At 63.8% G+C, this 25,155-nt stretch overlaps 2 protein-coding genes across 5 annotated transcripts; one reads left to right on the forward strand and one right to left on the reverse strand.

The window, feature by feature from the left end:
• Positions 1-1,402: 1,402 nt before the first annotated feature.
• On the reverse strand, positions 1,403-22,493 carry IDUA (alpha-L-iduronidase). Of its 4 annotated transcripts, none has more exons than XM_059923789.1 (14): positions 22,234-22,493; positions 21,325-21,465; positions 7,013-7,098; positions 6,748-6,855; positions 6,369-6,464; positions 6,069-6,271; positions 5,726-5,905; positions 5,403-5,505; positions 4,895-5,107; positions 4,661-4,782; positions 4,458-4,583; positions 4,304-4,380; positions 3,795-3,895; positions 1,403-3,673 (listed from the first exon to the last, which is right to left on the reverse strand). In XM_059923789.1, the coding sequence occupies exons 1-14, from the start codon at positions 22,374-22,376 to the stop codon at positions 3,567-3,569; spliced, it is 1,806 nt and encodes a 601-aa protein (XP_059779772.1). In that variant the 5' UTR covers positions 22,377-22,493; the 3' UTR covers positions 1,403-3,566. The 4 variants fall into 4 exon arrangements, with proteins under 4 accessions (XP_059779772.1, XP_059779770.1, XP_059779771.1 ...); XM_059923787.1 differs by having other exon boundaries at positions 5,403-5,619; XM_059923788.1 differs by lacking the exon at positions 6,748-6,855 and having other exon boundaries at positions 5,403-5,619.
• Positions 16,441-21,627, forward strand: SLC26A1 (solute carrier family 26 member 1). Its single transcript, XM_059923792.1, has 3 exons — positions 16,441-16,579; positions 17,626-18,247; positions 18,948-21,627. The coding sequence occupies exons 2-3, from the start codon at positions 17,654-17,656 to the stop codon at positions 20,475-20,477; spliced, it is 2,124 nt and encodes a 707-aa protein (XP_059779775.1). The 5' UTR covers positions 16,441-16,579; positions 17,626-17,653; the 3' UTR covers positions 20,478-21,627.
• Positions 22,494-25,155: the final 2,662 nt, after the last annotated feature.

Below are 25,155 nucleotides of genomic sequence, written 5' to 3' on the forward strand. Positions count from 1 at the left end.
ATGCCGATTAGACAGGGCGGCCAAGAGATGACAAGCGCCCTAGAGGCCTCGGTAAAGCCCATGCCTCCCGCAGGGTGAGAGGTAAACCCACTGAAAGTCCAGGGAAGTTTGGGGGTCCGAAGGTCTGGCAATGTGGGAGTGGGCAGGACCACTTCTAGGAGGCACAGAGCTCAGTGGGGCTCTGGGTGGGGGAGTGGCACACCCCGCATCTGCACGTGCTGTTCTGACCCATCTCCTGGGCCGCAGGCCACTCGCCCCTTGGGTGAGTAGCCCATCAGACCCCACGCAGCCTGGAGCATCTGTGGCAGACACCTGTGGCAAACGCCTCCAGCCCAGAGCCCTGGCATCCTGGAGCAAGTCCATCTCCTCCTGCGTCAAACACAACTCTCCACTTGAAAAGCAGCTCCGGGTCTGCCACTGAGCTCTGGGGCAGGTCCAACTCCATTTACCAAGTGGCCACGTGACCCAAGGGCCCAGTGAGAAGACGGTGCACACAGCATTCTGTCCCAAATTTAAATATCAGAGCCTGGGCCCAAGCGCATCTGAAAGCGCGTCGTATGGCCGGGAGCCTGCAGCTCGTCCTGAGCTGCTTGCTGCCTCTCCCTCAGCCCACGCCCAGGGCTGCACGAAGAGCCTCCCGCCAGCCGCGTGAGGGACGCGGTTTGCGGGCACGTGTGCACACGCACCAGGGTCCCCCGGCACGCAGGACCAAGGTGCACGTCTGGCTCAAGCAGGCAGCATCCAACAGCTCAGCTGGTGGGCCAGACTCAGAGCGATGAAGACGGAACACTTGGGGACAAAGAGGTCTGTGGTGAGGGACAGAGAGGGTGCTGTGTCCTGCAGAAAAGCTACACTGACCCAGGAAGTGTCCCCTACAGCAGGGGCTCATAAACGGGTCATGTCAATGTCAGCCCCTTTCTGCCATCCCAGTGACCACTCCATGGGCCCAGGTGCAAAGTGGCCATGACAGCAGGGACGGGGGACGTGCATGGGCCAGTTACGTGGACTTCCTGAACTCTCAACACAGCTCCCAGCCCAACCCCAAACCAGCAAAGACCAAAACATGGTCAGAGGATGGGGACATGCCAGCAACCCGGTGGCCGCCTGACAACACACAAGCCACAATAAAAGTGGAGATGGTGACTTACCCCTGGAGACAGTTGTGGCTTTGCTGTCCTGGCCAAGATGCAGGTGCCAGTGCCAAATCCCCACTGACTGCCCTGGAGCCGTAACTGTCTCCAAAGGAGGGGCCCATCTGAGATCTCTGCTCAGTGGGGTGTGCGGTGGAGTGTCCAAGGAAGGAACCGGGGAACCCAGTACCCCTCCTAGTAAGCTGCGAGCTGAGATGGCCCCTGACCATCAGGGGTCCTCAGGCTACCAAACCAGCAGGTAGAGAAAAGGCTGCTTTAAAAATTTTTTTTTAATTGAACTATAGGTAATTTACAATGTTCCATTAGTTTCTGGTGTACAGCAAAGTGATTCAGTTATATATATGTATATACGGGGTTGGCCAGAAAGTTCGTTCGGGTTTTTCCATAAGATGTGACCGAAAAATCCAAATGAGCTTTTTGGCCAACCCAATATATATATTCCTTTTCACATTCTTTTCTATTACGGTTTATTACAAGATATTGAATATAGTTCCCTGTGCTATACAGTAGGGCCTATTGTTTATATATATATATATTTTTTTTTTTTTTTTTAATAAATCTTAACCACTTTTTTTTTTTTAATTATGTATTTATTTATGGCTGTGTTGGGTCTTCGTTTCTGTGTGAGGGCTTTCTCTAGTTGTGGCAAGCGGGGGCCACTCTTCATCGCGGTGCGTGGGCCTCTCACTTTCGCGGCCTCTCTTGTTGCGGAGCACAGGCTCTAGAGCGCAGGCTCAGTAGTTGTGGCTCACGGGCCTAGTTGCTCCGCGGCATGTGGGATCTTCCCAGACCAGGGCTCGAACCCGTGTCCCCTGCATTGGCAGGCAGATTCTCAACCACTGCGCCACCAGGGAAGCCCCTGTTTATATTTTATATATAGCAGCTTGTATCCCAAAAAGAAGAGGCTGCTTTAACGCTGGGGTGATGCATTCCTACCGCCACAGAGAAATAGGGTTGGTGCTCATTACCGACTGAACTGGATCCCCCCAATTCACACACTGACGTTCTCACCCCCAGTACCTCAGAATGTGACAGTATTTGGAGAGGGAGCCTTTAAAGAGGTGATTAAAATGAGGTCACGTGGGTGGGCCCAAATCCCACATGGCTGGTGTCCTTATAAGAAGAGGAGATTAGGACACAGACACACACAAAGGGACGACCATGTGAGGACACGGGGAGGAGGTGGCCGTCTGCAAGGCAAGGAGAGCGCCCTCAGGAGGAACCCCTGCCCGCAGGCTGCGGCCTCCAGGACGTGAGAGGATGAGCGTCTGCCGTGTGGGCCACCTGCCCGCCGTGGTGCTTGGTCACGTAGCCACATCCAGGCAGAGCTTCCTGACGAGGCAGGAAGACAACGCCCAGAAACCGGGGGCCCACCGGGCACCCCAGCACCCCGTGTATGGTACCAACGGGGCCCCAGGCACCAAGCCCTGAAGCCTCCCCCAGCGGCCAAGGGCAATGGGGACAGGTGCTGGCTTTGGGGTTCAGGTGGAGAGTGCTCACGCTGACATCCCCAGCCCAGGATGAGGCAGCTGGTGGGCCCTGGCGCCCCGCCCTTTCCATGCGGACAGGAGCCGGGGGTGACTGGGCCTCGCCTTCCATGTGCCCTGCCAGGCCTGCCCCCCCATCCCTGAGCCCAGGCAGCTCGGAGGGCAGCGAAGAGAGGAGGGTGGGTCGGGGCCCCCACTCCTGCTTGCGTCACCCCAGACTGGCTGCAGCCCTGCTCCTCGCCACGTGGCCTCGCCACACCGTTCTCTGTCGGCTCCACCTGCCCTGGGGTGGGCGTGGGGGTTGGGGAGGAGCCCCAGGGCTCCATACCACCCCTCGTGGCTTCCCTGCCCCCGTCCACGTGTCCACCCACAGTCCCCAAGTCGCCCGCGTCCGGGCGTGCTGTTTCCTCCTGGGCCCAGATAAGGAGCCCGGATGACCGCAGGAGTGGACACTGCCGGCCTTCCCTGCCACTGCGGACAGTCTGGGCCAGGCAGGGTGCAGTGGGCAGCCTGGCTGGGCCTCAGGAAGTGGGAACCCTCTGGGCCCTCCTGGCGCAGGGGCTGGGAATGGGGCCTGCTGCACCCAGCGGTGACGCCAGAGACCCCAGGCGCGCAGAGCGGGCACCCCAGTGGCAACTCACACCTGTCTGCGCTTGACCCGAGTCCCATCCAGGCTCCCACAGGCGGGGGTGGGGCGAGGCGGGGATGGCCTCACTCCAGCCGGGCCTCGTGTCTGCCCAGTGCCCACCACGAAGGCCGTCCCCATTACTGTGCGTGGAAAGGCACTTTAAGGGGGTGAATGAGGGGCAGGAGGGGACAAACAGAGGGGACGACTGGCTGAGAGGCTGACGGCAGTCCGGGCCAGCACGGCTTCTGGCCGCCCAGGCTCACGGTCAGCACAGGTGCAGTCGCGGGGCAGCAGTGGCCCTCACGGGGCAGGGGCCCCCAGGTACCACACGGGGCTCGAGAAGGGGCCCGGTCGGGCCCAGTAGTCCACAGCACGGACCCGGTAGGAGCCGGAGACGACAGCCGTGTCTGAGGACACAAAGGTACATGCCTGCTCTTCAACCTGAACCCCTATGATCCCCCCAAGCTCCAGGTGCCGAGAGGCCCTGGACCCCTCCCCACAGGGACTGTGCTGAGGCAGCAGGCACACCTGGGCTGAACACGAAGAGGTTAAAGGTCGAAGGCTTCCTGCTGATGGGCAGGTACACCACACCCTCCGGGGAGAACTGGATCTCATAGGTCCACAGGCACCTGGGGAAGGTCAGGCACAACCAGGGCTGGGGTCCAGAGGGGCTGGCAGGCAGGGGGCGCCCAGAGCCCTACTCCCCTCCAGCCCCCTTCCTGGCCCCTCCCCGGGGCCCAGGACACTCTTCCTGCCATGACAAAGGGCCACACTGGCTGAGAGGAAGGGTCTGGAGCACAGTGCCAGGGGCAAATGGCCTGTGTAGGTACCCGCACCCTACATCACAGAGGTACAAAGTCATGGGCCATTTGTGCCAACAGTGGGGGCAGCTGTATGGGGGGCAGAGAGCACAGTCCGCGTGGGGTGGCCGAAGGGCCACAGAGAGTGGCCACATGGGCGCTACAGCCCGGAGGATTTGGGGGCCAAGGGCGCGTGGGGGGGGGGCAGGGGTAGGGGTGGTGACCGCACTCACGCACTTGGAGCCCACACGCTCATCGGACCAGACCAAAAGCAGCTGCCCGCGGGTCAAGGGCAGAGCACGAAGCCGGGTCACCTGGGGGAGTGAGGCACCGAGACTGGTTGGGGGCGGGGGCGACCGGGGCGGCGGCGGGGAAGGGAAATGCCACTTGCCTGCCCCGGCGGCTCCTCGGGGCGCGCGCACACGTGCACCAGCCAGAGCGAGGGCATAGGAAGCTCAGGACGCAGCGTCAGGCGGCCGCTGCTGGGAAAGGGGAGCGGCACCACGGTCGCCGGGTCCTGGGGACAGAGTCAGGGGCTCAGGGCCCTCGCACCTCGGGAGCCGCCCCGCCCCTTACCCCACGCTCCCCGCGGACCTCGGCCGCGCGCATGCGCCGGAACTGCTCAGCAGAGGGGTAGACGGGCCTGCCCAGGCGCCGCCACTCGCTGTAGGGGCTGCAGAGCCAGTTGTCCATGTAGAGCTGGACAAAGACGACCTCTGCGGAGCGGGATGCTGGGGCCGGGCCTCGCCTCCTCCAGGCCCCGCCCCGCCCCGCCAGAGCTACCCCCACCCCACGGGCGAGAGCCCCCTCTCTGGGAGCCCTGCTTACCCGGGCCCGGGGGCACCCCGTGCAAGCTCAGAGTCAAGGGTACGCTGCGGTTGGCGTGGGCGCGGGTGTCGTCGCTCGCGTAGACCAGCACCGTGGCGCGCCAGGCGTCGGCGGGGCCCGTGGGGGGGTGGGCGCTGGCCAGGACGCCCACCGTGTGGTTGCTATCCAGCACCGTCCCGCCCCGCGACACCTCAGCCCAGAGCTGCTCGCCGTCTGCGGGGGTAGAGGGGTCACCACGCGGAGTCGTCGCCCCTCGACCCTCCCAGGGCCCGGCTTCCCACCATTTGCCCTCCTCCACCGGAGATCCCCGGCCACACCACAGCCTCTGCGGCCCACTGAGCTGGGGAAGGGTGGGGAGGGACAAGAAACACGCTCCCGGCTCCCCAGCAGGGCACATCCTTCCGCGGGCCTTTGCACAAGCTACCCCTGGCCTAGCACGACATCCCCGTCCAACTGAGGCCTCGTCCTGGCCCCGCCCTCGCAGGAAGCGCCGGGGCACGCGGCTCACCCAGCAGGGCCAGCAGGGCCATCGCCGTGAGCACCGGCTTGCGCAGCAGCTGCACGTGCGGCGGGCGCGTGTCGTTGACCTGGAAGCGCGCGGTGAGCGTGCGCTGAGAGAAGGGGTGCGGGTGGTAACTCAGGAAGGCGTTGTCGTTGCTTAGGAGCGCGTAGCGCACGGAGGAGCTGGTGTTGGCCACCAGCAGGTTCTGGTGCTGTGCGATGACCTGCGGGCATCGGGGTGGCTGGGAACGCGACCGCGGGGGCCGCCTGCCCGCCCCTCCCACCCGGGAGAAAGGCCTCCCCCGGGGGCGGGCCTGGCGGCGGGCCCACCTTCACGACCATGGCAGCGTAGGTCACGTCGGCCCTCCAGGGCTGCGGCAGGGACCAGCCCACCAGCGGGTCGGCCTCGTCGTTGTAAACGGGGGTGTCCGCGAACTTGGGGAAGAGCCGCTGTATCTGCCGCACGACCGCCGCCTCCTGCTCCAGGATGTAGATGGAGCTGCCCGCGCCCTGCGCAGAGGCCCCGCCTGAGCAACCCCCGAGACCGCCGCAGAGGGGCGGCGGGGCTGCAGGCAGCAGGCGGGATTCTGGGGTTGCCGCATGCGGGGGACCCCCGCGTGGGTGCTGGGTTGGGGGCGGGGACGGACGGAAGGGCGGGGATCCCGGGCTGGACCTTCTTGTGGAGGGCAATGTAGTCCAGCCTCACGCCCATCTCCCCGGTGAAGAAGTTGGTGCCGTTGTGGCAGTGCCCCAGGAGGCTCCAGCAGAGCGGGGAGCGCGGCAGCGGGTGGAAGGAGTCTCCGGGGCCGCCCAGGCGCAGAGCCGAGCTGACGGCTCGCAGACCCTCGGAGCAGGCGTCGTAGTAGTTCAAGAAGCCTGGGCGGGAGGGACACAGAGTCCACACCCCCGCGCCGGAGGAGCCGCTGCCACCCCCTCTCAGATCCGCAGGGCCCCGGGAGGCCGGCCTGCCCACCTTGCAAGGTCATGGACACGTTGTCAAAGTCGTGGTGGTCCGGCTCGTTCCACGTCTCGAAATTCCACTTGGAAACGTGCTTGAGGCCGTACCTACCTGCAGAGGGTCCCTACTGTGGCGAGAGGGCCCCTGCCCTGGGACAGGGTCATGGGCTCATGGGGATCCCCAGGGAGGGGCAACCGTGGTGGGGGGCTTGGATGTGACGGGAGTGTCTGATTCCCTATGAGCTCGCCCCCCCCCACTTGCCCCCCTCCCCCATCAGGAGGCCCTGGTTCAGCGGGTTCATGATGAGAAGACCAGAAGGTGGCCTGGGTGGGTGTGGGAGGAGAGCCTGCCCAGCAGTGCCCCCCTGTCCCCACAGGGCACGCGCCCCGCCCACCGATGTATCTCCTGGCCAGGAGCGAGACCAGGTCCTTCCACTCGAACACCTGCCGCTTGTCCTCAAAGTCAGTGAAGCGTCCGGAGGGGCTGCCCATCAGCTCAAAGCCTGTAGCACATGAGGGCGGCTGTCCGCTGCTCACCTGCCTGTCTCCACCAGGCCCGCGCTGAGGTAGGCCCTGCGTGGGCAACCAGGAGGACCCAGAAGGGCCAGGCCAAGGGGAGGGCGTGGGGCCAGCAGTACAAGGGCGAGGCTGGCGGCTTACCTGGGACGAGCTGGTTCTCCCTGAGAAGGTCCAGGTACCGGTCCAGGTGGGTGAAGTTGTAGCTCAGGCCCTGCCTGGCTGACCCCCTGTAGAAGGACACTCAATGTCAGGATGGGGGAAGGTGGGCCCGGGGCTGGAACGGTGGCCACATTCAAGCAGCTAAGAAACCTGCAAGGTGCCGTGCAGGACTAGGCTCCAGACTCAACTGGCCCCTCTCCTCAGAAACGTGACTGTGTAAGCCTAGTAGTCACTCACAGCCTAGTGTGAACTAGGCTGTCTGTACTGGAACCCCACCCTCGAGCCTTCAGGGGCTCAGAATAGCCTGTGGGAGGGGGCAGGCAGGTCTTTCGGGAAAGGTACAACAGGATGGAGGGGGGAGAATAGGCATCCTAAAGACAGCTGACAGTGAAGCGGGAGGCTGTGGGATGAGCTTGGCAGGACCCTGTGGTGCCATATCCTGCTTCCCTGCACCTCCTGGAGGCCAGGGCCCCAGACTTGGCTCAACACTACCCCTGCCCCCCTTCCACACTCTGAGAGGCAACGTGAACAGGCAGGAGAGGGAGAAAGGCAGTCCCCCCACCCTGCACTCATCCCTGAGGTAGAAATGAACTCATGATAATCAAGCAGCAGAAAAGCAGCTAGTGGGCCTGGGGCAGAAGAACGGTGTGGGTTGTGAGAGATGCAGTCACACGAGGCCTTGTGACAATGGTGAGGATGGGACCCTGACTCAGGGTAACATGGGGAGTCCTCTCAGGGATTGAAGCAGAGCAGTACCATGACTTTTTTTATGTGTTTGTAAGACAATTCTTTTAGAACAGTTTTGGATTCACAGCAAAATTGAGACGGAGGTACGGAGATTTACCCCCCGCCACGCTCCCTCCCCACATGCACAGCCTCCCCCATGGTCAACATCCCAGAGTGGGACTTTTGTTACAACTGATGGACCTACACTAACATCACAGTCACCCCAAATCCACAGTCCACATTAGGGCTCACCGGGTGATGTATATTCTATGGGTTTGGAAAAATGTATAACGGCATGTATCTACCACTGCAGCATCACACAAAGTATTTTCACTGCCCTGAAAATCCTTTCTGCCTCACCTCTTCATCCTCCCCCCACCCCAAACCCCTGACGTGTTTACTGTCTCCATAGTTTTGTCTTTGCCATATTTTGAAAGGATCCCTTCATCGGCCCGTTGGAGCCAGAGTGGGAGCTGGAAGACGGTTCCCCGGGGGAGGTAGGTGCCCGGACTGGGTGGCGTCGGCGGCAGCAGCAAGAGGGAGCTGGCGCGGATGGATTTAGGAGGCAGAGGGGCCAGTGTCCACTGCCGGACTGGAGGGGAGCTGGGAAGGGGGAGTTCAGCACAACCGTGGATTTCGCTTGAGCACCTGGGGGTGCGTGCAGTTGGCAGAGGCAGGCGGGGGAGTAAGATGGGTCTCAAATGCGCTGGCGTGGAGGTGGCGCACCTGGGGTCGGGGGCTGGGTGAGGAAACTGGTGCTCAGCCGTCAGGCCAAGGCAAGGAGGGCGAGGCAGGCGGAGTAGAGCACCGAGCCTGGGGCTGATGCGGCAGCCTGGGGTGGCCCAGACGGGTGGGCCGGCAGAGGGTCTGAGGGCTTCCCCTGAGGGCACGCCCGGTCCACCCACAGATCTGAGGGGGAGGGCGGACACGTTCCAGAGGGCGTGCAGCTGCGCCCTCTAGTGGCAGCCAGGTGCGTCCCGCCTGCGCGGCAGCGAGGGAGGGGCGACGAGGGATCAAGGTGGAATCTGGCCCTGAACCGCTCTGGGTCTAAGTCTCCCAGTCAGTCCCACGCCAGTCTGGCCAGCCCACCGCTGTCCCCCTGAGGGACAGCGAGGGTCTGGACAAGTCAGCACCTCCCTTCCGGGCCTCCTCTGCCCCACTCGTCACTGCACAAGGTCAAGGCCGAGCCACCACGCAGACAGGGTGCCTCCGGCTCTCACCAGACCGCGTCTTCCCACCTCCGGAGCCCAGCCCCACAGCACGTGCGCAGCGGGGGTCCGCCCCTCCCCCCTCCAAAGGTCACAACCGGTAGCAAAGAAAAAAAAGCGCTCGGGTAAAAATTAAATGCGTGGCAGCGGACGGGTTCCAAAGTCCCACAGGTGGGGGTGGGGGAGCAGGCGTGGGCGATGGGCGACGCACGTACAGCGGAGGCCCGGGCACGGGTGCCAGGCTTCCTCTGCAGACCCTGGCAGCGCTGGGCCGACTTAGGGCGGGAGCACATCAGGCCTCGGGTAAATTCTGTTCCGGCGCTCAGTGTCCTGGGCCTGCGGGGTGTCACCAGGGGAGCCCCAGCCGCAGAGCCGATCTCAGCCTGTCACTCTGAGTGGACTTGAGTGTCCGCTGACCAATCCAGCCTCGGCACCCAGAAATGCCCTAGGGGTCAGTAACCTGCCCCCCGGGGACCAGAAGACCCAACCTTGGGGTGATCCTAGGCCCAGGAACCCCGGGAAGCTGCCCTCGGGCCCCGCTGTCGGTGCCTAGGTCTCCATCCGTCTCAGCCTCCGTCAGGAAGGGAATTTGAGTGATCAAAGCTAGTGAGGGGGCTGAGCCAGAAGGTGTAGTGCACAGCCCACCCCTGCACTCCCCCTGCAGAGGCTTGGGTCACACACGCAGTCCAGCCCGAGGGCCTCTCCATCCTCCAGCCACGCAGGAGGCCGAACCTGGGCGCGAGGCACAGGTGGCGTCGCCTCCCGCTCCTGGTCCGGCACTTGGGCCGGGGCAGCGGAGGCCGCACAACGACTTTATTCACTGCACGCCGGCAGCCGTCAGGCTGCACCAGGAACCACCCCCCATCCCTGGGCCTGAGCGCGTGCGCCGCGAGGACCCAGCAGCACCCAGGCCTGGTGAGTGCTCGGGCGCGCAGGGCGGGGCCCCAGGCCGCGCGTGCTCGGGCGTGGAATCTGGGGAACACCGGGTGGGGATCGGGCCGGGTGCAGATGGGGCCGCGCTTGCTCGTCTGGCGAGGGGAGGGACGCACTCGTGGGAGGGGGCGCAGGGTGGACGGAAACGTGCTGGGTGGGGCCCGGGCCGCGCGTGCTTGGCTTGCAGGGCGCACTCGTGGGAAGGGGCGCAGAGCGGGGGTACGTGTGGAAATGCACGGGGTGGGAACCCGGGGCGCGCGTGGTCGGTAGGGATGGGGGGGGGCGCGGGGCCGGGGTGGGGAAATACATGGGGCGGGGCGAGAGTGCTCATAGGGGGAGACACAGACCCGCCGCTGCGGGGAACCGGCAGCCACAGTCAGGGTCCCGGCTGCGAAGGTGCCGGCCGGGGAGGCAGGAGAGTCGCTCTTCTGGAACTGGGAGCGCTGGGGTCTGGTTCTCTGGACCCTGGAGATGAGAATGGGCTTGCAGCCCAGCCTCTTTTCACTTGTGGGGATACATGGCTCCTTTCCAAATAAGTGTACTCAGCGGCTTAAAATGGTGATTTAAAGACCAATATTAAAATAACAACCATGTGGCACAGGACTGGGCAGGAGGCAAGATGAAGGCGGTTCCAGCAGGCGGAGGTGCTGGAGACCCCACGCCCCTTGCTGGTTAACCCGCGCCAGGGTCCTGCTGCCCCCCTGCCCCGGTGGAGAAGTCTGCAGTGGGCCCACTGGGGTGAAGGGGGACAGTGGGCCTCGGCCAGCAAGGCCCCAGGACCCAAGACGCTCGCCTGTGTGCCTGGTCAGATGGCAGCATGAAGACCACAGTCCTCAAAGCACAGAGGGACAGGCAGGGGTTGGGGGGGGTGGCGCTTAGGCCCCAGGGACCCTGCACTTCTCAGTTGAATCCCTTCAGCTGCTTAGACACCCCAGGGGCCCTGCAGTTCTCAGTTGAATCCCTTCAGCTGCTTAGACACCCCAGGGGCCCTGCAGTTCTCAGTTGAATCCCTTCAGCTGCTTAGACACCCCAGGGACCCTGCAGTTCTCAGTTGAATCCCTTCAGCTGCTTAGACACCCCAGGGACCCTGCAGTTCTCAGTTGAGTCCCTTCAGCTGCTTAGACACCCCAGGGACCCTGCAGTTCTCAGTTGAGTCCCTTCAGCTGCTTAGACACCCCAGGGGCCCTGCAGTTCTCAGTTGAGTCCCTTCAGCTGCTTAGACACCCCAGGGGCCCTGCAGTTCTCAGTTGAGTCCCTTCAGCTGCTTAGACACCCAGGGGCCCTGCAGTTCTCAGTTGAGTCCCTTCAGCTGCTTAGACACCCCAGGGGCCCTGCAGTTCTCAGTTGAGTCCCTTCAGCTGCTTAGACACCCCAGGGGCCCTGCAGTTCTCAGTTGAGTCCCTTCAGCTGCTTAGACACCCCAGGGGCCCTGCAGTTCTCAGTTGAGTCCCTTCAGCTGCTTAGACACCCCAGGGGCCCTGCAGTTCTCAGTTGGGTCCCTTCAGCTGCTTAGACACCCAGGGGCCCTGCAGTTCTCAGTTGGGTCCCTTCAGCTGCTTAGACACCCCAGGGGCCCTGCAGTTCTCAGTTGGGTCCCTTCAGCTGCTTAGACACCCAGGGGCCCTGCAGTTCTCAGTTGAGTCCCTTCAGCTGCTTAGACACCCCAGGGGCCCTGCAGTTCTCAGTTGGGTCCCTTCAGCTGCTTAGACACCCCAGGGGCCCTGCAGTTCTCAGTTGGGTCCCTTCAGCTGCTTAGACACCCCAGGGGCCCTGCAGTTCTCAGTTGGGTCCCTTCAGCTGCTTAGACACCCCAGGGGCCCTGCAGTTCTCAGTTGGGTCCCTTCAGCTGCTTAGACACCCCAGGGGCCCTGCAGTTCTCAGTTGAGTCCCTTCAGCTGCTTAGACACCCCAGGGGCCCTGCAGTTCTCAGTTGGGTCCCTTCAGCTGCTTAGACACCCCAGGGGCCCTGCAGTTCTCAGTTGGGTCCCTTCAGCTGCTTAGACACCCCAGGGGCCCTGCAGTTCTCAGTTGAGTCCCTTCAGCTGCTTAGACACCCCAGGGGCCCTGCAGTTCTCAGTTGAGTCCCTTCAGCTGCTTAGACACCCCAGGGGCCCTGCAGTTCTCAGTTGGGTCCCTTCAGCTGCTTAGACACCCCAGGGGCCCTGCAGTTCTCAGTTGGGTCCCTTCAGCTGCTTAGACACCCCAGGGGCCCTGCAGTTCTCAGTTGGGTCCCTTCAGCTGCTTAGACACCCCAGGGGCCCTGCAGTTCTCAGTTGGGTCCCTTCAGCTGCTTAGACACCCCAGGGGCCCTGCAGTTCTCAGTTGGGTCCCTTCAGCTGCTTAGACACCCCAGGGGCCCTGCAGTTCTCAGTTGGGTCCCTTCAGCTGCTTAGACACCCCAGGGGCCCTGCAGTTCTCAGTTGGGTCCCTTCAGCTGCTTAGACACCCCAGGGGCCCTGCAGTTCTCAGTTGAGTCCCTTCAGCTGCTTAGACACCCCAGGGGCCCTGCAGTTCTCAGTTGGGTCCCTTCAGCTGCTTAGACACCCCAGGGGCCCTGCAGTTCTCAGTTGGGTCCCTTCAGCTGCTTAGACACCCCAGGGGCCCTGCAGTTCTCAGTTGGGTCCCTTCAGCTGCTTAGACACCCCAGGGGCCCTGCAGTTCTCAGTTGGGTCCCTTCAGCTGCTTAGACACCCCAGGGGCCCTGCAGTTCTCAGTTGGGTCCCTTCAGCTGCTTAGACACCCCAGGGGCCCTGCAGTTCTCAGTTGGGTCCCTTCAGCTGCTTAGACACCCCAGGGGCCCTGCAGTTCTCAGTTGAGTCCCTTCAGCTGCTTAGACACCCCAGGGGCCCTGCAGTTCTCAGTTGGGTCCCTTCAGCTGCTTAGACACCCCAGGGGCCCTGCAGTTCTCAGTTGAGTCCCTTCAGCTGCTTAGACACCCCAGGGGCCCTGCAGTTCTCAGTTGAGTCCCTTCAGCTGCTTAGACACCCCAGGGGCCCTGCAGTTCTCAGTTGGGTCCCTTCAGCTGCTTAGACACCCCAGGGGCCCTGCAGTTCTCAGTTGGGTCCCTTCAGCTGCTTAGACACCCCAGGGGCCCTGCAGTTCTCAGTTGAGTCCCTTCAGCTGCTTAGACACCCCAGGGGCCCTGCAGTTCTCAGTTGGGTCCCTTCAGCTGCTTAGACACCCCAGGGGCCCTGCAGTTCTCAGTTGAGTCCCTTCAGCTGCTTAGACACCCCAGGGGCCCTGCAGTTCTCAGTTGAGTCCCTTCAGCTGCTTAGACACCCCAGGGGCCCTGCAGTTCTCAGTTGGGTCCCTTCAGCTGCTTAGACACCCCAGGGGCCCTGCAGTTCTCAGTTGAGTCCCTTCAGCTGCTTAGACACCCCAGGGGCCCTGCAGTTCTCAGTTGAGTCCCTTCAGCTGCTTAGACACCCCAGGGGCCCTGCAGTTCTCAGTTGGGTCCCTTCAGCTGCTTAGACACCCCAGGGGCCCTGCAGTTCTCAGTTGAGTCCCTTCAGCTGCTTAGACACCCCAGGGGCCCTGCAGTTCTCAGTTGAGTCCCTTCAGCTGCTTAGACACCCCAGGGGCCCTGCAGTTCTCAGTTGGGTCCCTTCAGCTGCTTAGACACCCCAGGGGCCCTGCAGTTCTCAGTTGAGTCCCTTCAGCTGCTTAGACACCCCAGGGGCCCTGCAGTTCTCAGTTGAGTCCCTTCAGCTGCTTAGACACCCCAGGGGCCCTGCAGTTCTCAGTTGGGTCCCTTCAGCTGCTTAGACACCCCAGGGGCCCTGCAGTTCTCAGTTGGGTCCCTTCAGCTGCTTAGACACCCCAGGGGCCCTGCAGTTCTCAGTTGGGTCCCTTCAGCTGCTTAGACACCCCAGGGGCCCTGCAGTTCTCAGTTGGGTCCCTTCAGCTGCTTAGACACCCCAGGGGCCCTGCAGTTCTCAGTTGGGTCCCTTCAGCTGCTTAGACACCCCAGGGGCCCTGCAGTTCTCAGTTGAGTCCCTTCAGCTGCTTAGACACCCCAGGGGCCCTGCAGTTCTCAGTTGGGTCCCTTCAGCTGCTTAGACACCCCAGGGGCCCTGCAGTTCTCAGTTGGGTCCCTTCAGCTGCTTAGACACCCCAGGGGCCCTGCAGTTCTCAGTTGGGTCCCTTCAGCTGCTTAGACACCCCAGGGGCCCTGCAGTTCTCAGTTGGGTCCCTTCAGCTGCTTAGACACCCCAGGGGCCCTGCAGTTCTCAGTTGGGTCCCTTCAGCTGCTTAGACACCCCAGGGGCCCTGCAGTTCTCAGTTGGGTCCCTTCAGCTGCTTAGACACCCCAGGGGCCCTGCAGTTCTCAGTTGAGTCCCTTCAGCTGCTTAGACACCCCAGGGGCCCTGCAGTTCTCAGTTGGGTCCCTTCAGCTGCTTAGACACCCCAGGGGCCCTGCAGTTCTCAGTTGAGTCCCTTCAGCTGCTTAGACACCCCAGGGGCCCTGCAGTTCTCAGTTGGGTCCCTTCAGCTGCTTAGACACCCCAGGGGCCCTGCAGTTCTCAGTTGAGTCCCTTCAGCTGCTTAGACACCCCAGGGGCCCTGCAGTTCTCAGTTGGGTCCCTTCAGCTGCTTAGACACCCAGCCTGGGCAGCGGCTGGAGGAGCAGAAGCCCCGGCCCTGCCACCAAGGCAGCCAAGGCCACCCCTGCGGTGCAGCTGCATGGGGGACATGGGTGCTGCGGCGCTGAGAACAGTCCCTCCCTGAAATATCAGTATCTCCACCTGCCTAAAATCCCACCACAGGTGCTCCAAACCTAGGCGGCCCCCGAAAGCCCCGTCCCCACCTCCTGAGAGGGGGAGGGGCCGCCACCTCCATTCACCCCTCCCCTCCCCGACGGTGGGCCCAGCCGCCACCGCTGCCCACACGTGCCACGCAGGGAGTTCCCACACTGCCGCTCCGCCGCCGGTAGCTGGGTTGGAAGATAAGCGTGTTATGACCCCTCGGTGGCCCCTCCACTCCAGCCCTGAGAGGAGTCTTATCTGCCCCTGAACTGCTGTGACTTGTCCCACCTGCCCTCTGGCCGGTGGCTCCTGTAAACCACATCCTTGGGCAAACAGCTCCACCCCAGGACTGAGTGGGTACTGCGCAGGACTCAGGGGGAGGGGCCGGGCCGGGAGGCCCCAGGCTCTGCCCCGGGTGGTTGGGTTCAGCCTCCGGAGGGCAGGGCGAGATCTAGGGGCCCAACACAGACTCTTCAAGAACAAGGAATCAGATGTGGAGATGGACGCGGCATCGCAGTGGGGCCTCGGCCCTGACCACTCCTCCCCCTCGATGCAGGTGTGCGGAGACCCTCCCACCCTCTGGCTATCCCCCCAGCCACCCTGGGGTTCCACTCCCACCTCTGCCCCCAAATGGGGCCTCTGGTCTTTCCCATCAGGCCATGATGTGGCAGAGCTTTCAGGGAGGCTCTGGAGGGAGGTCCCGAAATGAGGCTGAATGTGGGAGGCGCCTAGATGGAGCTCCCCCTGCCCCGGGCTTTGGGAGACAGCAGGCCCAGGCCAGCTCAGCCTTGCAGCCCCGTCAAAGGGACCCCTCGCAGCCTCTCAGGTCTCCCCTCCAGGATGGAGAACACTTGGGGCTGTGGTGTTCTTTCCCCACGCTGCCCCTAAGGCACCCACTTGTTCATTGTAAAGATGGGAGAACCGAGGTCCTGAGTAATTTTAAAATCAGCAGCGCGCTCTTTGTTAACTGCATGTGGGACACGAGGGCAGTCATCCAAAGGGGCCGTTTACCTTCACACCAGCCCTACGAGGCAGGTTCCACTGGCCCAGGAGGAGTGGATGGAGGCGTGGCGAGGCCAGACGGCCACCCACCGCACAGGGCCAGCACCTGGCTGGGATCCAGGTGGCGGGGCTCCAGGGGACAGACCCAGGACCCCTGCCCCTGCAGCAGGAAGGGCACACCTGGCTGCTAATTGTATCTTGATGCCTGGCAGCCCTCCAGTCCTCGGACACACACACACACACACACACACACACACACACACCAGCGGCCTCGTGCCTGCTTTCCACACAAGGACACAGAGCAGAAGCCAAGATGTGGCTGCCCTGGGCCCAGCTGGCTCCCGCGTGGACCAGACCCATCGCCTGGCAGACGGGATGTCCAGGGATGGGACCCGGAGACCAGCCCCTCCCTCGGACCCCCATCCTTGCCCACACTCCAGGGTCCTGGGAGCCACAGCACTGGGCCCGTTCCCCCGCCCCCTCCTCCGGTACAACTGGCCAGGCTCCTGAGCTTTCCGCCTCCCCCAGGGGCCCAGAATCCAAGCTTCCGGCTCCAGCCACTCAATGCCCCAGCCCACCGGTCCCGCACCTGGAGCCCTGCTCCTGGGAGGCTGGAAGCTTATAAGAGTCCCACACAATTGTAATTATGTGTGAGCCTCTGATTACAGTACAACTCCCCGGATTAGCCGCTCAGGTAATGCGCATCTGGGGGAACCTATGACTCAGCAATCTTTGGAGTAAATGATTTAACTGCAAGCCCAGCACAGCCGAGCAGTCAGATGCTAAGCACAGAGCACTGCCCGCCGGTCAGTGCCAGGCCAGCTCTGTGCCTGAGCCCACCACCTGCATGCCCAACCCGCTAACTGAGCCAGAGGCCCCGCGGACAGACAAGCTAGGCCTGCACTACCTGCCGAGCCCGTGAGGGGCCCCCTCAGGTAAGAGCCCCCCTGGGACCCTGCGGCAGGACAGCGAGGGCTCTAGACGACTCGGCCACAGCAGAGGCCAGCTCCCTGGATGGAGCGGAGGGGCAGAACACTGTGAGTGGAAAGGCCCGATTCCAGTGTTTCTTTTGCGGACTCCCCGTCGTTTAAACAGTCACTCAGTCGACACACCTGGACCTCGGGGGCTGGCTGAGCTCGAGGTGTCCAGGGACCCCTGTGTGGTGAGGTCTTCAGAGGAAAGAAACAGCCCCCCTAGCATCCCCCAAAGGGCAGGCCTGCCACTCGAGCCCTGGGGGCGGCGTCCGCCTGCCCACACCTCACACCAGGCCGGGACGAGCGCCCGTCCTCCACACCCGGGGACACCCCAGGCCCCGCGTCCCCGGCCAGTGCACACACCGCGCCAGGGTGACCAGGCTCTGAGGAAGCAGAGACCATCTGCTTCATGTCACCATGAGGGGGACAGCAAGAGCTGAAGTCCGGGCGGACCTCAGCACAGCTGTGAACGGGACTCCCTGGCACTCGCTGAGCACAGAGGCAAGGTCAGCCTGGGCCGGGTGGCAGGCTGCCCTCTGGACGGCAGGGACAATTGGCACGCGTGTTCCACGGTGCGTCTTTGTGGCCTGAGCCACCAGCCAAAACCCAGAAGCATTAACACGCACTGGGAAAGGGGCCTGCTGTCCCAGAACACCCTGCAGGCGATGGACACCAGTCACCCCCACTGCCCTCCCAGCCGGCCCCTCAAAGCACGTTCCAGGAATTCTGCTGCAAGGACCGGGCAATGGCAGGCGCTGCTGCAGCACAGATTTGGGGTCCTGGCATCTGCAAGGTTCTTCCTGCCAGCAGGGCCGCAGTGCAGAGGTGATGGAGGGACGACCAGAGGGGACTATGGTGGTCTGGACGGCGGAGCGGAGGGGCCTCTGGCGTGGACAGAGAGCAGCGGAGCTTGTTCTGGCCACGCGAGTCTGGGTCTCCGTGACGCCCTCTGACTCTGACATGTCTCGCCACCCCAGCAATGACACCCACTTCTGCCCCCTTTGCAGGTTTTCTCGGGGGGCGGGCTGGTGCCCCATGATGGAAGTGTCCCCTGAGCGCACACAGCAGGGCAGGGGGCTGGTGCTGGTTCGCCGGCGGCCCCCCGCACCCCCAGGCCTGCGAGAGGCTCTGAAGGCCCGGCTGCGGCGGAGCTGTGCGTGCAGCGTGCAGGGGGCCTGGGCGCTGCTGCAGGACCTGCTCCCCGCCACGCGCTGGCTCCGCCAGTACCAGCCTCGGGAGGACCTGGCGGGTGACGTCATATCTGGGCTGGTCATCGGCATCATCCTGGTGCCTCAGGCCATCGCCTACTCACTGCTGGCCGGGCTGCAGCCCATCTACAGCCTCTACACGTCCTTCTTTGCGAACCTCATCTACTTCCTCATGGGCACCTCGCGCCACGTCTCCGTGGGTATCTTCAGCCTGCTCTGCCTCATGGTGGGCCAGGTGGTGGACCGTGAGCTCCTGCTGGCCGGCTTCGACCCCGCCCAGGACGGCCCGGCCCCCGGGGCCAACCGCAGCGCCCTCAACGCCTCGGCCACCATGCTGGCGCTTGGGCTACAGGACTGCAGCCGGGACTGCTACGCCATCCGCGTGGCCACCGCCCTCACGCTGCTGGCCGGGATTTACCAGGTGAGGAGCTGGGCCTGGGCCTAGACAGGCTGGCTCAGCCACTCCGAGCAGCCCCTTCCGGTACTGGTCGCCCCCCTGCAAGGGCCAAGCCCGGGGGAGACAGGAGGTCAGGGCGGTGGCTTAACCCGCAAGGAGAGGAGAGAACAGGGCATAGGCAGAAGTGGGTGCGTGACAGCACCCCGGGTCGGGGCACCAGAGGGGCTGAGGGTGCCCGGGGTGGGGGCCTGCCTGGGCAGCCGCAGAGTGTGGCCTCGGGCCCAAACGTGCCCCCACGTGGTCTGCACATCCTCCCCGGCGTCCTGTCCCAGGTGGGATCCTGGGAACTGCCTGCCCGCCTGCCTCCCCACGGCCTCCCCGCACCCAGCCCTCCCTGGCCCAGGGCTGTCCACCCCAACGTCGCCCCCTCCCAAGGGCCACCTCAGGTCCTTCCCCTCAGCTCCAGGTCCCCCGGGAGGGGGGCGGTGCCGTGGACAGGGCAGAGAAAGGAGCTGCCTTGCGATGCCCAGAGCCCGCGTGTGTGGGACCACGGTGAGCGTCGTGGCCACAGCGTGCACTCCGGCAGCTGCCGTGCCCGTGCGCGCACACGCGTGTGCAGGCGGCCGCGGATGGGGTCCACGTGGGAAATGAGCACTGCGAGGGAGGGAGGTCCGGCTCTGCGCTGTGCCCGCGCCCTGCGGCCCTGACCACGCTCTGTCCGCAGGTCCTCATGGGCGTCCTCGGGCTGGGCTTCGTGTCCGCCTACCTCTCGCAGCCGCTGCTGGACGGCTTCGCCATGGGGGCCTCAGTGACCATCCTGACCTCCCAGCTCCGACACCTGCTGGGCGTGCGGGTCCCGCGGCACCAGGGGCCGGGCCTGGTGGTCAGCACGTGGCTGAGCCTGCTGCGCAGCGCCGGGCAGGCCAACCTGTGCGACGTGCTCACCAGCGCCGCGTGCCTGGCCGTGCTGCTGGCGGCCAAGGAGCTCTCGGACCGCTACCGGCACCACTTGAAGGTGCCGCTGCCCGCAGAACTGCTGGTCATCGGGGCGGCCACGCTCGTGTCCCACTTCGGGCAGTTCCACGAGCGCTTCGGCTCCAGTGTGGCTGGCGACATCCCCACTGGCTTCATGGCCCCGCATGTGCCAGAGCCGGGGCTGGTGTGGCGCGTGGCGCTGGACGCCGCATCCCTGGCCCTCGTGAGTTCCGCCTTCTCCATCTCGCTGGCGGAGATGTTCGCCCGCAGCCACGGCTACTCTGTGCGCGCCAACCAGGAGCTGCTGGCTGTGGGCTGCTGCAACGTGCTGCCTGCCTTCTTCCACTGTTTTGCCACCAGCGCCGCCCTGGCCAAGAGCCTGGTGAAGACGGCCACCGGCTGCCGCACGCAGCTCTCCAGCGCGGTCAGCGCCGCCGTGGTGCTGCTGGTGGTGCTGGCGCTAGCGCCCCTGTTCCGGGACCTGCAGCGGAGCGTGCTGGCCTGCATCATCATCGTCAGCCTGCGTGGGGCCCTGCGCAAGGTGCGGGACGTCCCGCGGCTGTGGCGGCTCAGCCCTGCCGATGCTCTGGTCTGGGTGGCCACGGCGGCCACCTGCGTGCTGGTCAGCACCGAGGCCGGGCTCCTGGCCGGCATTCTCCTCTCACTGCTCAGCCTGGCCGGCCGCACACGGCACCCACGCGCTGCCCTGCTCGCCCGCGCCGGGGATTCCAGCTTCTATGGGGACCCAGCAGAATTTGAGGGCCTGGTCCCCGAGCCTGGTGTGCAGGTGTTCCGCTTCACGGGGCCCCTCTACTACGCCAATAAGGACTTCTTCCTGCGGTCACTCTACAGCCTCACCGGGCTGAACGTGGGGTACGCAGCCGCCAGGAGGAAGGAGCGGGGCCCGGGGGTGGGGGCTGGCGAGGGAGAGCCTGTCGAAGGCAGGGACCTGGGTCCCGGGAGCAGCACAGCTGCGCTGGTGCCCTCAGCGACCTGCTTCCACGCAGTGGTCATTGACTGTGCCCCGCTGCTGTTCCTGGACGCGGCCGGCCTGGCCACACTGCAGGACCTGCGCCGAGACTACGGGGCCTTGGGCATCACCCTGCTCCTGGCCTGCTGCAGCCCCTCGGTGAGGGACACCCTGAGGAGAGGCGGCTTCCTCGGGGAGGACCAGGGGGACGCGGCCGAGGAGGGGCAGCTGTTCCCCAGCGTGCACTGTGCCGTGCAGGCGGCCCGAGCCCGCTGCCAGGAGCTGGTGGCCGCCAACTCCACCCTCTAGCAGAGCCGGCACCTGCCGCCAGCCTCCACTCCCACCATCCACCACTGCGGTCTTGCTGTTGCCTGGTGCCTCCAATCTAGAGGACCCAGGGAACCCCAAGTGGGACGGAGGGTGGCAGTGAACACACACCAGGACCCAGACCCTTGAGAACCCTCAGCTGCACCTTTGAGACAAACGCTGCCTCGGTGCCAACCTGGGCCCAGTGCTGTGCAGCTGTGGTCCGTGGAGCCGGTCTGACACTCGGTGTCCTGTCTTACTCGAACAAGGACCCTGAGGCAGTCATGTGGCCTCCAAGGTGCCAAAAGGACGTTGGTCCCTTGGCCCGCTAGTGCCCCCCCCACCCCAGGTGAGAGCTGGAAGCTCTGGCCAGGGGTGTGATGAGAGTCTCTGTGTCTAGGAAACCCCACAATGCACACACCCAAGTGTTTCTTACACCCTCTGCCTCAGCCCCCACTGGGGCTGGCAGGGCCAAAGACAGATGTGACCAACACGACCTCAGCCCGGCCCCTGGCGTGGCATCCCCACACAGTCTGAGCACAGAGCGAGGGTGCCCACTCGCCGTTGCAGGGTCCAGCTCTGCCCGATCCAGGGGCTGCCCCAGCACCCACAGCGCCTGTGCCACCAGGAGGGTGCCCTCAATTCTCCCCTGCCCCCAGGATGCTTGGCCGAGAAGCGCAGGGGCAGTGGCTTCTTGGAGCAGGAGTCCCCCACCCCGTGACCCCGCCATGGCCCGGTACTGCACTGTCCTCCACAACCAGACGCCACCCCCTCTTAGTCTCCGTCTGCATCTCCATACACTGGGCTCTGCCCAGCTGCCCCCAGGCTGCCCATCCCCTCCATCACCCACCTGGCCGTGATGAGGTCCAGCAGCCAGTGGGTCCGAACCTGTTCGATGCCACCATGAGGGACGGCACCCACGTAGGCCAGGTTGAGCTGCTGGTCCCAGCTGAGGTCATGCCGGTCAGACTGGCTGTGCGGCGGTGGGGGACTGGGCACAAAACAGGGGGAGCGGAGGCGTTAGTCCCCCTGAGTGGGGCTAGCAGAGGCGCCTCAGCACAGGCCCCGCACCTACAAACTCGGGGCAAGGACCGGGGCGTGTCTGCTGGTGAATTTTACTGTCCCTGATGTAATAAACTGCCCCCTAGTGCCAGGACTGTGAGGAAGTCTCAGGTTTATGGGGGTCGGGGGCTCCCAGAGAGATCACATTCCCACCCTGCTCCCTGCCCCACCAGCCGGGAGATATCAGCTCCAAGCCCGACAGAGGCAATCGGGGACACCAGGGATGGGGACAGGTCCCACTGCAGGGACGTCGAACTTTCTGGGGTTGCCCCGTCGAGGTGGTCCCGGTCTGCGCCAAAGAGTAGTGTCCTGGGCCACAGCTCCTCCTGCAGCCTGGGCTGCCGCGGTTGGCCACCAGGCTCTTCAGCCTCTGGGGGGTGACCAGGCACACTCAGGACCTGGCCCCAGGCCCCCACCACACGGGGCAGCCGCTCAGCTAGAAAACCTCCGCAGCACCGGAAACATGGCATAGAGCCAGCGGACAGAGAGGAGATCCCCACTCTGAGGCTGGACCCGAAAGGAAGGAGCGAGCCGCGGCCCTCCTCCCTTCGGAGCGCCTACTGCAGGTCTCTCCAGGTGCGACACGGGGGTCCCGGAGGCACGGGGCGGGGTGCGCGGCCGCGGTTTGGGAAGAGCGCGCAGCGAGCAGGGGCGGGCTGGGCCGCTCCGACCTCAGAGTCCCCCGCGAGGCGCTCACCAGAAGCCGGTGCTCCTCCAGAAGGGCTGCAGGGGACGCAGCGCGCGGGCCGCGTCCACGCGCACCAGGTGCGGAGCCTCGGCGGCCGCAAGGGACGCGGCCAGGAGCGCGAGCAGCGCGGCGCGGGGGCGAGGTGGGCGCATGGCGGGGGCGCGGGGGACGCAAGCCCCGGGCGCGAGGACACCCCAACCCCGGGAGACCCACCCGGCCCTCCGCGCTCCGGGAGCCGAGGTCCGCGCCCCGCCCGCCTGTTCCGCCTCCGGGTCGCGCCCCACGTGACCGCTGGCACGGGGCGGGGCCTCGGCAGGACCGGGCCGGGCGGGGGTCTGGCGGGCAGTGGGAGGTGGGCGGGGCCGGAGCGGTGGGCGTGGAGCGGGGCTGTGGGAGGGGCGTGGCCGGGAGGGGAAAGCAGGAGGCGTGGGCGGGGTCTGGCGGGAGGTGGCGGTGGAGGCGGGCCCGGGGCGGTGGGCGTGGGGCTGGGTGGCGGGGCGGGCAGCTCCCGCAGCCCCGGAATCTGGAGCGCTTCTCCAGACAGTGGGCTGTGCCCAGCTGCCCTCGGGCTGCCATCCCCCGCCCCAATCTGGAGCCCCTTCCCCGCAGTTTGCTCCCCTCCGTTCCCTCCCGCGCCGAGCGGGCTGCGGGGACTGGGCGGCACTCGGAAAGCGCTCGGCCTTCAGCCGCTCGAGTGAAATCCGTCGTCTGTTAACGCTGCGGAAGGTCGGCTCGCGGGCCGGCAAGTATCCTAACGCGCGCGCCAGGCGGCTGCTCAGTGGAAGGTGGTCAGAAGTGGGACACGTTTGGAAGGTGGATGGTGGCTCTTAGGAATTCGGCTGGAGCAGCGCGCGGATGTGACGTTTTCTGAGAGGAGGGCTGTTGTAAAGCAACGGGGGTGGTCAGGGGGCTAAGCTGCCTCTGAGAAGCCAAGTGGACATTTCTATGGGCAGATGGGCAGCGCGGCCTGGGTGTTGGGGGAGGTGGGGTCAGCGGTGAACGTTTAAGCTTCTAACTGCACATATACTACGGGTGTGTATACCTACATATACTGTAGGTCGTACAGCCTCACATCCTCCGCCAGTCAAGCGTCTCAGGACTCGGGGAAGAGCCTCTGTCCTTGCACTGTCCTCCCTCGGACAGCAGAACCCCGCCCCAGAGTCAACCAGTGTCCAGTCCCTTGGGCTGAAGAGAGAGGAGCTCTAAAAGTGATGGACGACATCCAGTCACAGAATGAAGGCGTGCTCCGTAGCCCGAGGAAAAAGTACAAAGGCAGAAGAACCCAGGCGCGTCCTAGTGAAATGCTGAAACCAAAGCTGAAGGGAAAGCCTTCAAAGCAGCTTGAGGGGGAAAGGACCCGTTACCCTCAAAGTGCAAAACAGCAAGAAAGAACACTGACTTTCCAACAGAAGCGGCCAGAACCAGCAGCCAAGGGAAGGAAAACTTCAAACTAAACCACTGTTAGCCAGGACGTCTCGATCCAGCAAAAAGCATGCTTTGAAATGGAGGTCAAATAAAGATGCTTCGGAGAATCCAACTCTGAGAACACTTGTCACCACTGACCCTCCTTTACGGAAACGGTAACTGGTGTTCTTCCAGAAGAACAGTGATCCTTGCAGCCCAGAGGGGCAGGAAGGAAGGAAATGCAGCAGAAAGGTCTATTGTCTATAAGTCTAATGAAGAGTGACACATAACACGGCAATAATAACATCTCGTTGGGCTCGAAATATATCCAGAGACTGAAACATATGACAACAGTAGTAGCCCAGGGATTGTGAGGGGCACACGGTGTGTGAGCGGCTGGCCCCCCATGTCCTCTTGAGTGGGAGCTTCTACCGTGAAGGGACTTTGCAGGTGGGACTAAGTTAAGGGTCTTGAGATAGGGAGATGACCCTGGATCATCCGAGTGGGCTCTGAGTGTCCTTGTAAGGGGGAGGCAGAGGGAGATTTGACACGAAAGAGGCTGCATGGTGACTTCAGAAGAAAGGAAGCCATCTGAAGATCGTCCTAAAATTTGCACTCAGGACTTGCTTTAATCATGTGTGCTTAGACAGATGGACACAGATCCCTAGAAATAGGAGGCAGGACCACATGGGGAGGTGGAGGGAGGGGATTGGGCATTATTAAAGTATCCTTATGTGCAAAGAGTCTTTAGTGCCCAAAGGCAGGACACGTCCCCTTTAACAGAGGAAAGGGCAGTGGAAAAGCTTTGAAACTTGGCGTGAAGTGTGAGTTAGCCAAGGTCCTTGAATTAAGAGAGATTAAGGCCTGGGACAAGACAGAGGCCCATCTAGGGTTCCACTTGCCGGACTGGAATTTGAAAAAGGGTGTTTGAGGAGACCAGTCTTTGTCTCAGTCACACAGGCCCTCTGGGAGCCCTCAGGGACTGTATTTTGAGAAGTGACATGTGTAGCATGTCCTGGCCACACCTCACGTCGTGGCCTTAGTGCACATGGAAACGTGTGGGAGTCTGTGAGACGAGATTCCTAGAGCTCTCACCTCTGAAGGGGGCGATTTTTAGGTGACGGTTGGACAGTGTATGATCAGTGTGCAGATGGGCCACTTGTTCGGGGCAGGCGCTGCTGAGACCGCTGCGTGAAGTCCAGCCGGTGTGCTGAGCTCTGGGTCCGTCCGTCGTCAGGGCTGGGGCACGGGAGGAGCCCCGTCACGTGGGGTAGCTGGCAGTGCTGTCGCACAGTCCACGGACGCCCCCCGCTGCTACCCAGGTCATCCCAAGGGGCTCCCCAGGTAGCCAGGGGGTCTGGGGGAAGGATTTGTGGCCACCAGGACTCAACAAGGACTAGAAGATGTTGGGCCTGTGTGTCCAGTGGCTGTCCTTGGAGGAGGGCGTCATCACGGTGAGGCCACACCTGTGCTCCTGGAGAAAGGCGTCTGCCGTCGGTCAAGGTTGGTCAAGGGCTCGCCTGCCAG

Source organism: Balaenoptera ricei, chromosome 5 (genome assembly GCF_028023285.1).
Source record: "Balaenoptera ricei isolate mBalRic1 chromosome 5, mBalRic1.hap2, whole genome shotgun sequence".
Taxonomy (NCBI): Eukaryota; Metazoa; Chordata; class Mammalia; order Artiodactyla; family Balaenopteridae; genus Balaenoptera; species Balaenoptera ricei.